Consider the following 18,647-nt stretch of genomic DNA (forward strand, 5'->3'; position numbering starts at 1 on the left):
ACTGACAATAAATTGATACTTTTATTTAGAAAGGCTACATTACAACTGATCAAACAGTGATGGTAAAGACAATATTTCTATTTTAAATTAATAAATAGAATATTTTTAAACTTTCTATTCATTAAATATTGTATTCATGTGTATAATGGTTTAAGTTTTCAAAAACTGTTTTTTAATCCTCATAATAATAATAATTTTTCAGCAGCAGATCAGCATATTAGAATGATTTCTGAAGATCATGTGACACTGAAGACTGGAGAAATGATGCTGAAAACTCAGCTGCACATCACAGGAAAAAATTACATTTTAAAATATACACGCAGAATACAGATTTTTCAAACTTTTTTCATTATGGCTTTTACTGATTTAAAAAAAACATATGAATAAATATAGCCTTGGTGAGCAAAAGACACTTCTTAAATTTTTTTTTACTTGCGGTGGTGTATATAATGAAAATATATATATTTTTTTTATTAAAATAAATACTAATAAAATTGAACAAAAGTCTGAAAAACAGATTTTTTTCCTTCTTTATTTCCCATCAAAAATCACCATCACACCAATCTCACCTATACAGCTGCTTCCTCTTCTCTCCTTTACTGGGCGGGCCCAGCTGATCTTGGTCCAATGACAGCCAAGCAAAGAAGCTGAAGGCGGAGCCTGGCCAACGGAGCATGGTCGGCACGGCAATGCCAGCCATGGGCGGTGACAGATCAAAGTATTGCATGGCGCTCTCCAGGCCCTGTTTGCGCAGCATCCCCAGGAGCGCCCGCAGCACCGGTCCCACATACGGATGAGCGCCGCCCGGCTCGTCCTGACGCAGGAGTTTCAGCAGATTCTGGAGCTCAGAGGAACTCAGCGACTGGCTGCCTAAAGATCCCAACAGACCCACCAGACTCTCAGCACAGGCCCGGTGCAGCCGCTCGTGTCTCTCCAGAGCCGACAGCACCACCAGAGTCATGCAGGAGTTGACACAGGTGGCTCGCGTCCGCCGGTTCAGACCGCAGATGTGCCGGAGCCAGTCGGCAGTGAAGATCTGCAGCTCGGCAGAGTCCAGCTCTGGAAGCCACTGGATCAGGAGCAGGAGAGGCTCCACATTACTGATGCCCAGGAGACCCACGGACGAATGCTCACCCTCAACAGCCTGCAGGAAGACAGCCATGAAAAGACAGAAAGTGAGTTCAAATGTAGATCAGATCACTCAAGACAGATGTGAATACCAAGTGTAAGCATCCTGATTGTCTTCTTCATAGCTGCATCAAACAACAACAGTTACTGAATTCAACTGAATCAACTGACTTGAGATGAGTAATGACACTTTTTAGAGAAGAATTTGAATTTGTCTCATATTTATGGAAGCCTGTTTCCGCCACTGAAACTGCACTTCTTTGCTTCATATAAATTCACAATTCTGACTTTTTGGGGGAATTGTGAAATATAACCATGTCATGCAAATTGTGATATAATCTCACAATTGTGAGTTCTTAAGTCAGAATTGTGTTATAAACTTGCAATTGCAATTGCGAGAAAAAGTCAGAATTGCAGGATATGAACTCTCAGGATATGCATATCTCACAGTTCTGACTTTATAACTCACAATTGCGAGTTCATATCACACATTTCTGAGAAAAAGATCAGAATTGCGAGATAAAAAGTCGCAATGACCTTTTTAATTATTTTATTCAGTGGCAGAAATGGGCTTCCATACATATATGATGCACTTTGCATGTTTTTTTGTTTTTTTTTACCGTTTTGTTTTTAACTTTGAAGGCGCTTTGAAACGATGTATATTGCATGAAGCGATATAGAAAAAAAGGGGTGTTGACTTGAAAAAATGGGGAGGATAACATCATGTGACTGACAGGAAACAGGAAGTGTTCGACTCACCATGTTCATGAGTTCCTTCAGCAGGTGTCTGGACGGTTGACCCAGTGACACCAACACCTCATACAGGTGAGTGTAGCCAATCCGCTCCTTAAACACTTCCTGCAAGGGAACGAGGCGGTTTTATTTACTATAAATAATTCAATGACTAGTTCAAGACCTCTATCTATCCCTAGTCTCATGCACTAAAAGAAATAGCATTAAAACATGAATTTGAAATAAAGCAAAAATAATTGGAGTATGTTTTACAAAAAAATTCAATTTCAGGCATTCTACTCCAAAATGTCACATTTCATTCTATAAAATTAGTTGTGAATTTTTTTTTTTAAATAGTTTTTTGAAAGTTTTTTGAGAAAATTCTAAAGTTTCTTACACCATTTCTGTCATAATTTAAAACCGATCCAAAAAATGATTTTAGAATTCTCTCATATTTCCAAGTTTTCCAATGAAAATTATTTCTTAAGATCCCTTTTGTTCTATTGCTAATTATAACAACCTGATGAGAAGTATGTATAACCACACTACCATTCAAAAGTTTGGGAGTAGCAAAATTTTAATTATTTTTTGAAAGAAATTAATACTTTTATTCAACAAGGATGCATTAAATTGATCAAAAGTGACAGTAACAACATTTATGATGTTACATAGGATTTCTGTCAAACAAATTATGTTTTTTATTATTATTCAAAGAATCCTGAATAAAATAGATCAAGATATCACAAAAAAATAATAATAATAATCAGAACAATTGTTTTCAACATTGATAATAAGAAGAAATATTTCTTGAGCAGCAAACATCATATTGAAATGATTTCTGAGGGATCATGTGACGCTGAAGACTGGAGTAATGAAAGTAAAATTCAGCTTTGATCACAGAAATAATTACATTTAAAAATATATTACAATAGAAACTTTATATTTGACAATATTACTGTTTTTAATGTATTTTGATCAAATTAATACAGCTTTGGCTAGCAGAACAGGCTAAAACATTAAAAAATCTATTGAACTTTTGAATGATAATGTATACGTTTCTTTTTTATGTAATAATCCTATTATAAAACTTCACTTTAGGCCCATTCCAGACAGGCATCCTGCACATAAAGTCTAATGATAGATCACTTGATTATAACAAACCTTTGCAGCAGGCGACTTGTGCATCACAGTGGTGAGAGTTTTGATCGTTGCCACGGCAAGAGAGTCAAGCCTCCCTTGGAACACCTGATTGGAGGAAATCACAGTCAATCAACAGATTCAACCAATGACTGAAGACTCAGAAGTACAGCATGACGCCTATTCTATTCCTGCCCTATCTGTTTACTTTGCCATGCAAATGATGAGTAAAAAAAGCCATGACTAATGGCAGAAATGCTACAACAGAACCATGCTTACATGAACAGGCAGGAATAGAATCAGACACTGTGGGTAAAAAAAAAAAAAAAAGCTGATTATCAGAGCGAAACTGACTCTGATATACACAATATCAGACCATCAGTGCTCAGATCTGAAACTAAAAACTCCCCCACACCAACACATACACCAAATACACACAGACAATGTATACCCTACACAACCCCAAAAATCTGTCCAGCCACACCGTGTCATGAGACTCCTGATTGGCCAATTGCAAAAATCACATGACATTCAATCTGCCATTGCAATTGGCTAGTTCATTAGGTATAAGAATATGACAAAGACTGGCTGGAGAGTGATGCGGCAATAAACAGAGTAAGACATGAAATCAAGGAGCATGAAATCTATACAGCGTAAGGCACACAGCTCGAGGCTGCTGAAGTCACAGAATCCCAACCCTGTTACCAAAGCACCAGAGGACAGGCCAAGGGGGACGGGAGGGAAACAAGCAAAGCAAAATATATCACATGAGATGATTTTTGAAAGCATGAGTGAGTAAACTAAAGACCACTCCATTACAAGCTTCTACATGAAGAGATAGACTGATAACTGTTCTGCTTCTGCAACGAGGAAGCACTGAAAGGCTCATGAAACAGGGCCGGTCACTTATGGTGTCAGTTTATCTGGATATGATACTCAGTGTTGTCTGGTCACAGTGCAAATACAAATGCATGCATATGACTGGGTTATATAAGCAAAAATTTACCATTTTAAATATATCATTATTATATATCGTTGTCAATGAGTCCATATAAATGTTATGGAAAATTGACCTAAAAACCACAACAACAAAAAAGTTCATTTAAATGTGAAACTAGTGATAGGACAATATTTTAGCCAATATTAGACTATAATGAGAATATCAGAATATGCCAATATCCATATTCAGTTGGTTGATTAACATAAACAGAAAACATTTTAAGAAAAATTTAGTATACTCTATTTTTTTAAGTAAATCTTGTAATATTACGTGCCATTTCAAAAATTTCAAATAATTTTAATTGCAGCAAATTAAGGTACATTATTTTCCATTATTATATAGAATTTTTTTATGTTTTATTATTTGTTATATTAGGACTTTATAATTTATTCATTATTATCTAAATTTATATTATAAGTGTCCATCATATATTATTGTGAAATAAAAAATAATAATAAGTATTATTTAAAAATATATATTATTTCTATTATACATATATATTATATATATATATATATATCTGTCTCATTATTATTTTTATATTATATTGGCTCACTGTAGATATTGTTATCAGTTAATTATTAAAAAAAAAAAATGTGGGTTATGTGACTCACAGTGACCCTGCTCAGGTGAGAGAGAGAGAGAGAGAGAGAGAGAGAGAGAGAGAGAGAGAGAGAGAGAGAGAGAGAGAGAGAGAGAGAGAGAGAGAGAGAGAGAGAGAGAGAGAGAGAGAGTCTTGTCCTGGAGTGGTCATGTGGGCGGCGGGGGGCGTGGTTTGCGGGAGCGACAGGCACAGGTGGGCGGTACCTTAATCTCACTCTCTCCTGTCAGTAACCTGTTGGTTAAATCTTTCTGGTCCTTGTCTGCGGCTGTGCACCTAGCGTTAACCAGCTGCCGGACGGAGCCGACCGCAGCAAGCACAGACGGGCAGATGAGAGGGAAATTGCAAAGAGTTAAGGTTAAAAGGTAAGAGGTCAAAGGTCATGGCCCTAAGTGCCTAGGTGTTCTGTCTCTAAAGGACAGAAACATGCACGGATAGAAGGCAGTGCTGCAGTTCTGATACGTGTTCATGCTGTAAGATGATAAGCACAGTGAGACACAGCACAGTAAAGGAACAGTTAATCTGAAACACACAAATATTCACAAAACATACTGTTCTTTATTAAGGCATAGATAAAAAGAAGGATTGCAAATATTTGCACAAAAAAATGACTGGCAAGACAAATTATTAATAAGCACACAAGGATTCAGTTTAGTTCACATCCTGCAACTGAACACACCGAGTTAAACGACAGGAAACGAGTCTTTAGATTCTGACTGGATCTAAAACGAACAGATATTCCTCTCAACCACTATAATGTATACGGCAATCGGTCATTAACAACCTGAAAAAGTCCTTGAGTGTCAACAGAGCTCAACTTCTGGGTCTCGGAAGAATTCAATTAAAAACCTGAAAAAAAATCTTTTAGAGATGACATCTATCTCTCATAAGAGACCTACTATGATTTTAAAGCTGCCAAATTCTGTAGAAGTCAACTTCTTTTGAATACATTATTAAAGAATCACAGTTAACTGCTGAATATTAGTATGTTAGGGTCATATGTGCCCTTAGGGAACTCATTTACATTAAAAAAATATGATGAAGATAACTGTGTATTTAGAAGGATTATAAATAATTATATCACATCTTGTTTAACGAACTAATGAAGGCATAATAATCTATCGTTCAAAAGTTCAGTAAGGAGTCAGTAAGATCATGCTTTCGAAAGAGTCTCTTATGATCACCAAAGCTGCATTTGTTTGATCAAAAATAATTAAAACACAAACACTGTGAAATATTATTACAATTTAAAACAACTATTTTCCATTTGAATTTATTTAAAAATTTAATTTATTCCTGTGAAGCAAAGCTGAATTTTTCAATAGAACAGCACTGAAACAGAAATCTTTTATAACATTCCAAATGTCTTTACTGTCCCTTTTGATCAATTTAATTCATTGTTGCTGAATAAAAGTTTAATTTCATTTTTTAAATTCCAGTATAAAAGACAGCAGTGGTGTTGTCTAATAAGAAAATACATTATTATCTGTGTTTTTGTGTCTTTTTAAAGGTTTATGAGAAGAGTAGTGCATTCATTCCCTCAAAAGAGACATGAAATCTTTCTTCCCCCACAGATTTTTAAAGGCTTTTGTCCTGTGAATCAAATATTGATTAATCTCGGAGAGGCTTAGGAGGAAAAATTCTCTGAAAGTTCCCAAAACAAAGGAACCTGAAAAAGTGATAGTGAAAGTGTAGTGACTCAGAACTGAATAAACCTGAATGCATGATGGTCAGGAATCATAGCGTCTGTGGAGGAGCTCACCTTACTGTTCTGCAGGAGTCGGGTCAGATGCTCAAAACAGTTACTGTTGAGGAAGATGGCCTGAAGGACGGGGCGGTCGCTGCACTCAAACATGTCCTGAATGGTTTCTGAGTGAAACGGGGAACAGGTTTCAGAAGAGAGGAGCGGTTGAGATTAAAGAACACAACACGAGTGACAGATCTACTCACCGAGCATGTTCACCTGTAACCCCACGAAGCGGCTCTCCCAGTGCCGAGAGCGGGGCGGCGACGGGCGACCTTTGACCTGCGCTGTGGCAGCGGGGTCCGAGTTGAGCAGTTTGAAGTAGCTCTCCAGCACAGAGCTGATCTCCACCTGTCTCTGATTGGAGCTGCTGGCCAGGAGCCGGTGAACTACCTCTCTCAAACAGCCCAGAGTCAACAGAGACTTCCTGTCAGGAGCCTCACTGTCCCAGTCCTCTCCGTCTCCACCTCCGCTAAGACACTCGCCGGCACCCAACACTCCCAGCAGCACCTCCATCGTGGCCGGAGAGATGGCCAGCAGGGCGTTACGCTGTTCAGAGGGATGACGATGAGAAAAGACCCATCAAAAAGAAGAGTGAAGCACATCATCTTGAACCTAAACCACCTCACATACTAATTCCACTGAAATCTTTGTAGGTGATTTTAGTGGGACATTCACACCTTTCAAAACAGCTAAGATGGATCTTAATAAATTAGAAATGAGCACTTTATAGACATGTTTTAGAAAAAATGTTTAAGAACTATTACATAAAAATGTGCGTTCATGCTGTGAGACACTGAAAACAAAAACAGCTCATGAGCATGAAAAACACTGAAAAACGATAATAAATGAGTGCTGTCAAACGATTCATCTCATCCAAAATAAAAGTTTTTGTTTACATAATATGTGTGTGTGTGTACTGTGTATATTTATTATGTATATATTAATACACATACATGCATATTTGTATATATGTGTATATATAATATAAATAATATAAATATTAATATATTTATATAAATATTTTCAAAATATATAGATTTGATATATAGATATTTATATATAGATATATAAGATATATAGATATACACAATACATAAACATTATGTAAACTAAAACTTTGGATAGGATTAAATTGCGATTAATCGTTTGACAGCGCTACAAAAACAAATAAAATAAAAAATTTTTGCAAAAGTAAGATTTAGATACATTTTTAGCATGTAAAATGTAACAGTCACGGAATCAATGACATTTGCATATTTGGGCTTCACTCTTGCATTTGTTTGCATACTTAATGCGACTGGTCTTGTTTTTTGCAATTATTTGCATGCTGTATTGCAATTGGTCTTCTTTTGTTTATTTATTTGCATACTATATTGCATCTGGACATCTTTCTTGCAGTTATTTACATACCAAATTGCAAGTGGTCATATATTTGTACACTTAATTGTGACTTGTCTTCTTTCTTGCACTTATTTGTAAACTGAATTGCAACTGGTTGTCTTATACGTATTTATTAGCACAAGAAATTGTGACTTGTCTTCTTCCTTGCAAATTTTTGTAGAAAGAATTGCAATTGGTTTTCTTTAATGCATTTATTTGGATACTAAATTGCGATTGGTCCTCTTTCTTGCAATTATCTGCATACCGAACTGCAAATTGGTCTTTTGTATATTTAATTGCATACTAAATTGTAAATGGTCTTCTTTCTTGCTATTATTTGCATAAAGAATTGAATTTTTTGTATGTGTATAATTTTTATACTATATTGCAATTGGTCTTTATTGCATTCTGAATTGTGATTGTTGGAAATGTAATTTCACCAGTTAACGCACCATTTTATCTCAAACTTCAGCTCTATTCTTTTGCTGCAGTGGCATGATCTCACCTGTCCACCCGCAACAATGGCTCCAAACAGGTGCAAAAGGAAACATTTAAGACTGTCCTTCAGATGCTCACTCTCCTGAAAACATTCTGAAACACACACAAATTGATGAAGAGGTGTCTGTTTTTTATGCAAATACCATGCCAACAAAAACACACTGAATTATTTCCTTGCATTCTTCCTGTTGTCTCTACAGAGACCCCCAGGGTTTTTTTCATTAGTTTCATTATTACTCATCAGCCCCTCGGTGCTATAGACTCAGACAACAGAAAGTAAGATACTGACAGCATTAATGCACAGGTACACTCAGAAACAGAGTGACACTTCAGATCTCTGACACACAGATAAGCGGTGTGAGTTTCTAACCACAGGAACACTGAAGCTGCTTTGTTTAGAGAGCGCTGGTTATGTGCCATCGCTGAAGGCCAAATGATAAACAGCAGATCTTATCAGTAAATAAACACACCACGTGCCCCACAGGGTTCATCCAGAGAAAGAGAGAGAGAGAGAGAGAGAGAGAGACTTACGGTAGAAGAAGGGCACAAACTCTACAGTGAGCAGTGCGGCTTTAAACTTCTGTCTGCTTCTCTCCACAGTACTGAGCTGCTGTCTGCAAGAACACACAGACCATAGATCCATCACACACACTTCAATACAAGATCTCACAATCCTGCATTTGACATTGCATGTTTACTTGAAGTAATCCCCAAGATTTAAAGTCAATATTTCAATAATTTAAGGAAAAAAATGTGCATATCCATGGTTCTCAGGAAAAAAACTAAAACATTTAATAATTTTTTTCGTCTTTTATTTTGATTGTCTTCATTTCGAAAACATTAATTTTAATTTTGTAATTATTTTTATGAATTAATCCATTATTTGCAAAAATCCCTCCAGCTGCAGTGGGAGGGTAAAATAAATAAATAAATAAACAAACACTTAAATAAAGCACATAAATGTATTAATTAATTAATAATAGTGAATGTATTAACCATAATATATTAATTTAAATATTAAAGTACTACATAACATTGAAAAACAAATCTATTGAGGAGATTTGAATATGTTATTATTTTCAGTGGCATTTGTGCCAAAAACCCAGGTTATCTTCCCCAGCCATGTTACCTGCCCTCAAATAACCTTTCAAACACACACACACACACACACAGTGCAAAGACTAACAGCTCTTCACAGAACCTGTAGAACCAGACTACAAGTGTTTATTGGTCAAACACAGCTGTGTTTTTCACTGCATATGTGTGTGTTTGCCTCATTTGACTTTGTATCTGTGTGGATCATGTTACTGAATAACAGCGAGCTTCACTGGATTGATCGCTTTTGGTTAGCAACACCTATACAATACCTTGTAACATAAACCTTCACATACAGATTCTCTCCACTGGCCAGTCGTTATTGTGGTGCCGAATAATTTAAGCAACATTTACAAGTATTTCACTGCAGACAATGTATTTAATTTCTCAGCAAAGTTATTTCAGAGGTGAAAAGTTTAAATGTGATAAAAGATTATGAAAACAAACATTTCTTTCTTTCAAATAACACACTGACGAATCATTCACAGGAAGACCAGGAGTATTTATTAAGAAAGTAAATGATTTACTCTTTCAGTAAATGGTTTTGATTTACCGTTGACTCTGCACTGCTATTTTAAACAGAGCAGGTGTTTATTCCACAGATTAGCAGCCTGAGAATACCCTATTGAGTGTGCACGAGGAAACGTCTGGATTAGTACATGCTCGTACAAAGTGATTAACAAATGAGGCCGTGATGTCCTCTTACTGAAGCATGACTGGCATTTGACAGCTGTGATGTTTACATACAATGCATTTTTTGCATGCGAGAAATGTTCCCCATTTGACAGTTGGGTGAAAGTGTCGTAAGATGCATCATGTGTCATCAAAGAGAAATATTTCGGTCATTTCTGAAAAGCTTCAGCTGTGGGATCGGCATTGGTTGCATATCTCACCCGTGAATGGCATGCCTCCAGTTGTGATAGGGATCATACAGACTCTCACAGAAGGCCAGAGCGTGACGGACAAACTCCTCGGCCTGTGTCTGATCAGCCAGCTCCTTCTCTTTCGTCTTACTCTTCAACTGAACAGAGAAAAAAAAAAGAGTCGACTTACTTCAATAATGCAGAAATACTTAAGGGGGGGCCAAAATGACAATAAAGAGGAGAGAAAATGCAAGAGGAAAGAATAGGGAAGAGGGAGAGGGAAAAGGAAAAGAAGAGGGAAAAACAGTCCAGTTTGACTACCTTTACATAAAAGGGACAGAAAGTAACAAATAAATGGATAAACAGAAAACTTGATTTTGAAGCGAGTTTCAAACCTGTTGGATGTAAAGTGTTGTCATGGTGATGATGTGGTTTATGTAGGAACAGGCGCCGATCTCTTCCACATTTGACAGGTTCCTGTCAGACAAATCACACAGCTGTCAGTGTGGAGAAACTGTGTGTGTGTAGCAGTACTGGACAGACTGCCGTGTGACAGGACCATTAGTTCTAGCTGTCAGAGAGATTCCCCGCCACCCCGTGATCATAAATCACACACGGACTGCTGCTGAAGCAGGACGTCCAGCTGACGCTACAGAGTCTGTGAGTGGACAAATGACAACATCTTACTGAGTGGACATGCATGCGAAATACACGTTCACAGAAGAAGACAATATCGTCCCAGGAGCTACAGTAAGGTTCTAACGTTTGCCGTCGGTTGGATGTTTTTAGGCTGCATTTATTTGATTAAAAATACAGTAACGATAAATTACATTGTGAAATATTATTACAATTTAAAATAAAATTGTACTATTGTAACATTTTAAATTGTAATTTATTTCTTTGATCAAAGCTAAATTTTCAGCATCATTACTCCAGTCTTCAGTGTCACATGATCCTTCATAAATCATTCTCATATGCTGATTTGCTGCTCAGGAAACTGATTATTTTTGTGGAAAACAATGATTTTTCTATTCTTTGAATAGAAAGTTCAAATGAACAGCATTTACTTAAATAATATATATTTTGTAACACTATTTAGAAATGTGTTTACTGTCACGTTTGATCAATTTAATGCATCTTTGTATGAAACTATGCTGAATAAAATGATTAATTTCTCAAATATTACTGAAACCCAAACTTTTGAATGATATATGTAAAATGTAGCCATCTAAAATTAACATTATATTCAAGAGTTTGATTAGAGTCAAGTTAAACAGCCTTAAATAAAGTTGTCTATGGGATTTACATTTAAATGTATGCATTTAGCAGACACTTTTTTCCAAAGCGACATTTTTTTTGACCAGTATGTGTGTTCCTTGGAAACTGAACCCATGACCTTTTGTGCTGCTAACGCAATGCTCTACTACTGAGCCACAGGAACACATTATCCTCATTAAGTGTGTGTGTACATTTGAGAAGCAGCTGCCATTCGAGCAATAGCACTTTCGGACCTTAAAAGTCTCGATGTAAAAGTTGCTGAAAGTGGAAACCATGTATGAACCCTCGGCAGCAGGTGCTCGGAGAACTCTTGAAAAATACAGCAGGATCACAGGTGTCCAGTTTCAGTTTTTACTGAGATTCGATGCACTTCATATTTTCATAAGACATTCTATATGCAAACAGTTCTTTTATTTGAGTAAGTTTGTGCATTTAGCTTGAATACTGATCCGGTTCTGCAATGTTTTTTCTTAGTCATAAAGCGCTTCTCTCCCATCAGTCCCTCAGAGTCTGACCTGCAGATGACGATGAGGAACTTGAGGAGCAGGAGCGCCAACGTCTGCTGCTCAGGCTCCAGTCCCTCAGATGCTTTCTGCATACACTGCAGCAGCTGCAGACGTAACACCTGCAGGATGTTATCAGGTAACAGCGTCATGACGGGTGGCGTCTCTTCCAACCTGCAGAACACATGCAAAATCACCAGAAATTGGGGCTGGATATTGACACAACTTTTACGATTCAATTCAATTCACAATTCACAAACTCGCGACTCGATACACAATTCACAAACTCGCGATTCGATTCACAATTCACAAATTCGTGATTCGATTCACAATTCACAAATTCGTGATTCGATTCACAAACTCGTGATCTGATACACAATTTACAAACTCGCGATCTGATTCACAATTCACAAACTCAGGATTCCATTCAAATTCACAAACTAGCGATTAGCTGCAAAATTCACAAACTCGCGATTAGCTTCAAAATTCACAAACTCGCGATTTGATAAAAAAATTCACCAACTCGCGAACATTGTTTTCATGATGGATCTGTTCAAACATACATGAAATATGAAAGAAAAGTTTAAGAAAAAAAATATCTAATATATTACATATATTTAGAAATTCTAGTTATCAATATCAGTTCATCTAAATGAGAATCGATTAAATTATCCTTTTTCAACACATCCCTATTATAAATGCAAAACCATTATAAAATGGTCCATATATATTAATTATGATATTTAAATGGAGCTTTTGTGATGCTTGAATCCCCTTGGGACTAATTGCATTGAAAATAAATACCAACATATGGGGTTTGAAGGCATAATTGATGACATAACTGTAATTTTTTGGTGAATTACTCCTTTAAAGCACCTCTGGGATTAGTAATTCTGCAGTCCTGACTGTGAAGGCAAATACTTTGCACTACAAGAGTGTGTTTTTTTCCCATCTGTATGAGAAGAACAGTACAGCTGCAAAGGAGAAAGACCAATAAACCCATGACAATCCCAACTCTCTCTCCGTCTGTCGGTTCCTGGCTCTCCTCTCGCTCCACATTACGTAATGTCATTTGACAGCCTAAGCACTTCATAATCACATGACCACAGCTGGGAAAGCGAGAGTGATTTTCTCATGCGACACACTCTGCACTACCGCCGCATAAATCCTTCAACACTCTCCCTCTTTCTGTCCTTCAGCCTCTGTAACGGTCTTATTTCCCACTTTTATCTAGTTCTAGCCTCTTCAATTTATTTTCCATGCAGACACACACACATAGAGATAGGGCTGGTTGGATTTTCTCTGCATTGCTGCTCACTTGCATCAGAACGTGACCTTGATGGCAGGGCGTCCGTTAAATATGTCTGTGGATAATGAGCCATGAATGTACACAAACCGACAACTAAACAAAACAATCATGTGATGTGTCCCTAATATTAAGCCATTAAAATTTAGCTTATTAAGTTTAACAGAGGTTAGCATTTAAAAAAGTCTGTTTAGTCTCAGTCTCATATTACACACCAACAAACTACTCAAAAGTACTGCCATTAATTAAAACTAAAAAGTGTTACTTTATTTTGTTACTTAAACTTTTAAGGCAACACTTCACATTTTAATTTAGTTAAACTTCAAGTACTAACATTACAAAAACCAAAATAAAACTACTAACACAGCAAAGATACAACAAAATTATTACAAGTTAATACAACTTAGCTAATATTAAAGTCAAAACCGAAAATATAAAAATAAAATCTTATTCAAAATATTAACAAACACTGTTCACCATTTTTCCAGTAGGTTTTTGTCTTCCTGTATGGATTTTTATTTTAAATTTGATGAATTTTCGAAATGCGAATTATTTTTTTTTTAAAAGCCCTAATTCGTATGTGCATTCTTAAGTCAATACAAATATTATTTGTCTCTTTTAACTGCAAGATGGGACTTTTATTTCTACAGCTGCGATATTTTATGTAATGTTGCCTCTAACACAAAGGTGATTGGCTCTTTTAACTGTAGACAGGACTACAGCCGCCATATTGAGCATTATGGTTACACCCATTCATATACAGGTATGTAGTGTACTAGAAGGCGACCTCCACTTCTACACAGTTCTGCACAGGGAGTGATTCAGGACACAAAACTACATATTTTCAAGTCTGACTGAATAAGCTCCAAGATGGACCAGACCTTGATACTAACTGTCAAAAGACGTTGATGTATGCAAGACTTTAGCGCAAACTTTAGTCCAGAAAAAACTGAAAAGATGTGACAAGGAACTGTGAACTTAATCTCATTCTTTTGAGGAAGTATTCACTTGATAATGGAGGTTTAAGTGCATCTCAGATGGTTAGATTGATGGATGAATGTAGCTAGACTGCATTAATGTCTACCTGGTTGGTGGTTTCTCGAAATCCACATCCAGGCATCTCTCGTAGGAGTTGATGAAGATCTCCAACCAGAGTTTCAGGTAGTCTGGGTCCTTCTACAGGTTTCAGAAAAACGGTAAACAACAAAGAAAAAGGAATGTGTTAATCATGGAAAGAATTATTCATGGAAATGCAATCTACTGCTAGGTGTGCCTTTATGCTTTTGGCAGATGCTTTTATACAAAGTGACTTGAGTTGCATTCAGGTATACCTTGTCATTGAGCTACAGGAATGATTTCAGTTAGATAGACATCTTTCTAAGGTGTGTCCAAATGTTTTAGGTTTAGCGGGTGGATAATATCAGGTGCGACACGAGACACCTGACAACTAACAAACTGGCCTGACCACATTCCTGCAGGAATTGCCAACCAGATACCCATTCCAGCATTCCTGAAGACAGACGAGTTTGACCTAGAACAACGCTCCTTAGAAATATCCACACACAAACCCTTTCACACAGATTACCACGTGCAGAATTAAATCTCGATCGATTGCAATCTGAAGAGCTGGCAGTGCGAGTTCATGAAGCATGTGACACTGTAATTGGCGTGGCTGGAGTGTATCACGACTCAATGCGGCCGTTTGTGTGGTCAATGTTTAAGCTGTGCTACACTCAGACATCCAGAACAGGAAATCACGCTCAAAAATTCCTCTCGGTGAGCTCATCAGAACAGAGCTATGCACATCTACAGCAAAAAACAACTGATCACTAGTTGATATGGACAACACAACACCAAAAGGAGAGTGTTTTGGATTTTTCCAAACACAAAAAAACAAGTAGAATGTGTTTATGCATGCGTGGAAAAGAAAAGGCCCATTCATTTGGGATCCAGTGGCAAGACACATGTCTATTGAGGTCTAGATCTGGCTAAAGGTGGCACACCCTGTTTATTTAGAGCTCACGCCCCAGAGCGGGCACTACCTTGCTCCTGATGCCCTTTCCAGCTGAAGGGTGTGGGGCGAGTCAATCACATCCACCTACTCATGCATGTCAAGCTCCCAATTAAACGAATAAGTGGTTCTTCTCCTAAAACTGGTAAACATTAACTTTAAGTAGCCTTTTTTATATTTTAACACTGGGGGAAATGATTTTGTTGTAACTTGTTTTGTTTGTTCATGTCAAATTGGCGTGGCTTTTGTGTGGGATTTAAGTATCTGACAAATGACTAGCACCTAGTGCTAACAGTACTATTCTGAGGGCTTATTTCAGAAACGATTATGTATAGAAAGAAAACTCCCTGAGATTGGCTAATGCGAAGCATCGCTAATGCTGGGTGTATGACCTAGAGCCACAACACTGAGCTCACTCTTATCACATGGGCAAGACATTCTGTCCATTAGACACGCCATAATGACTTGTCTTCAAGTATGCAGCATATTCTCTTTCCTGTGATCATTTCCAAATCTGTTATCCTCTCTTTCATAAAAAAATAGGCTACTGCTGGTTAAATGTAACTTAAGCTTGGGATGTTGTCAGTCTCCACAGAGAATAACGCTGCCTCTCCCCTTGATTTGTAAAAACAAATGAAACATGCATTTACAAGTCAAGCCAAGTATTTAAGCTTGTCTTGCTGTTCTAAGCCTTCTAAAGCAGTGTTTGTGTTAGCATGGTTGCTAAGCTAACAACATGATACTTTAACAGTCCTAAAACAACCATTTTTTAACTTCTGTTTCCATCGTCCCAAAATAAAGGGTTAACTGAAATGTAAACTGAAACTCAAAATAATGTTTTATTCTTTGACATAAAATACATCATTAATACTCCATTCATGTTTTTAAGCTTTTTGTGTCTTGAAAAAGATGGTTGCTAGGGACATTAAATGTCATCACACTAAACAGGTAGAGTAAAGTCACTCCCTCACTTTGTGAATAACACAAAGTGTCTTGCAAACTATTTTAACTCAAACTTTCTAGGTTGTAGATCTTTAATAAAAATGTAAAGAGTTGTTGGAAGCTTAATGGTGGTGACACTGAAGTCACATGACAGTGGTGTAGTTCATTCATGGCCTTTTTAGCTTTTTACTTCCAGTGATTGCACAAACATTTACATACTCCTTTCAGATTATATAAAATGTTAATAATTTTAACAAAATAAGAGGCATCAGGAAAATTTAGCATATCATTTTTTATTTACTACTGTCCTGAATAAGCTATTTCAAATAACAGATGTTACATTTATTCCGGAAGACAAAATAATAACTGAATTCATAAAATGTATTTCTTCAAAAGTTTACACACCCTTGAATCTTAATACTGTGTGTCATTACCTGGATGATCTATGACAGTTTTTATATTTTATGATAGTTGTTTATGAGTCCTGAACCATTGAACTGCCAACTTTTCTCCAGACAAATCCTCCAGGTCCTGTACATTCTTTAGTTTTCCATAATCTTCTGCATATTTGACCTCATTCCAATAATGACTGTACAATTATAAGATCCATCTTTTCACACTGAGGAAAACTGAGGAGCTCATACACAACTACTTCAAAAGGTGAAAACATTAACTGAGGCAACCTGATGCATTAAGATTCAAGCAAGGGTATGTAAACTTTTGAATGATGTTATATGGGGTTATCATTTTGTCTTGTGGAGTAAATGTAAACATCTGTTATGTGAAATAGCTCATTCAGAATGGGACTAAATATCTAAAAAAAAAAAAATACCATGCAGTTTTCATGATCCTTCTTATTTTGTTACAATTATTGACATTTTGCATTTAGCAAGAGGTATGTAAAAATTCAGTTTGTTCAGTTGTGTTCATTAAAAAGTTTATCTTGATGTAAGAATGTTACAACATGTAAGAATCATAAACTTTTGTTGGTGATAAAATACTACTGGCTTTTAGTTGAGGGAACCAGGATGAACTTTTAAGTTGGCCAACAGAATAGCATCATCCCTGTAGAAGTCTGACATAAAAAAAGAAGCTATATCTTGAACATAAATGTCAGGTAAGAGAGTCTGACTTAAAAAAAATGGCAATTTTAGTATACTATAATATAAACTTAATATATTATTACTGATCGTGTTGCAATGCATTTTGGAGTAAGTTTCTCCACGAATGATGCATATTGGGTGAATATGTCAGAAACAAGGTCCAACAATTATGATGCTTACAGCCTTCTTGTCGAGGATCTGCATTTGATGCCTTAACATGCAGTCTTGGTGGGCAGTGCAATTGGAACAAAAAAGAACAAAGCTACTATTGTTCTGGAACAAAGCTACTATTTCAAAGTATAAGCATAACACCTACATATCAACCTCATGTTTAGCATGAGGCAAGAGCCTATGCTACCTATCCAGAGATATAATCTTTCAACAATTTCACAGGAATTAAATAGGCAATGCATAACTTACACAAATACATAACGCTTAAATAAAAGCTGTTTTTATACTATGAAAGATGAAAACGGTCTCTGCATTTCTTCTCTCTCCTCTAATATCGGAGTTGTGCATTGCATTTCAGTAGTTAAATAATCCTTCACAACATGAACTCGAGTTTTTGAGAGGATCGGATAGGGGCTGTTACCATGGGGAGGAAAGTGGGTATTTGTGAGTGAGAAGGCACAGGCCTGCACAGCACTTTCCAGCCGCTCGCTCTCTCTCACTTTAACACATTTTCCTCTTTCTCACCACATTATCTCGGTTTTCTTACTTCTCTCTCACACTGAATTTAGCATCCTGCTGTCCTCATCTCCTCTCGCTCTCTCATGTGTGTATGCAAGCCCTGCAGTGCCCTGTGAACCTGCAAACCAGACGAGATGGCGAAAGAGAAAGGACAGCAAGGCAAAAGAAACCAGCCAAGATGATTTATGGAGCTCGCTAATGTCACGGTCTACAGATATGCAGGCGGTTTCGATTCATTAACCTCCGTTTTATGAGAAAACACACCGGTGTGCAGAAGATGTTAGAACAACAACTGGGAAATCTGTGATCAAGGGGTCCTGAAAGTCCAAAACTGTTACTAAATAGTACTAAGCATCCTTAAATCCCCTTAAAAAGTCATAGTGGTCACAATAAAAATAGTCATATATCTGCAAGCCTGCCAATTTGACACTAACAACGGGAGAAAAGATGCTGAAAAATCAGCTTTGCATCACAGTGATAAATTACTTTTTACAAAATGTTACAATAAAAACCAGTTCTTTTAAATTATAATAATATTTCACAAAATTACAGTTTTTACTGTATACTGGTGAGCAGAATAGACTCATTAAAAATCATGCTGGGCCCAAACTTACGAATGGTAGTCTACATATT

General features: G+C 36.7%; 1 protein-coding gene across 1 annotated transcript in view; it reads right to left on the minus strand.

Annotated features, from left to right (window-relative positions):
• Window positions 1-18,647, minus strand: part of nbeal1 (neurobeachin-like 1) — a 50,385-nt gene that overhangs the window by 26,190 nt on the left and 5,548 nt on the right. The window contains exons 3-14 of the mRNA XM_059570117.1: window positions 14,353-14,444; window positions 11,975-12,136; window positions 10,577-10,658; window positions 10,212-10,339; window positions 8,755-8,837; window positions 8,231-8,316; window positions 6,549-6,891; window positions 6,361-6,467; window positions 4,805-4,888; window positions 3,022-3,105; window positions 1,888-1,986; window positions 570-1,144 (exon numbers count right to left, since the gene is read on the minus strand). Of these exons, the coding sequence (XP_059426100.1) occupies window positions 570-1,144; window positions 1,888-1,986; window positions 3,022-3,105; window positions 4,805-4,888; window positions 6,361-6,467; window positions 6,549-6,891; window positions 8,231-8,316; window positions 8,755-8,837; window positions 10,212-10,339; window positions 10,577-10,658; window positions 11,975-12,136; window positions 14,353-14,444 (1,925 nt within the window). The remainder of the gene's footprint in view (window positions 1-569; window positions 1,145-1,887; window positions 1,987-3,021; window positions 3,106-4,804; window positions 4,889-6,360; window positions 6,468-6,548; window positions 6,892-8,230; window positions 8,317-8,754; window positions 8,838-10,211; window positions 10,340-10,576; window positions 10,659-11,974; window positions 12,137-14,352; window positions 14,445-18,647) is intronic.

The sequence above is a fragment of the Carassius carassius genome, chromosome 17 (genome assembly GCF_963082965.1).
Source record: "Carassius carassius chromosome 17, fCarCar2.1, whole genome shotgun sequence".
Lineage (NCBI taxonomy): Eukaryota > Metazoa > Chordata > Actinopteri > Cypriniformes > Cyprinidae > Carassius > Carassius carassius.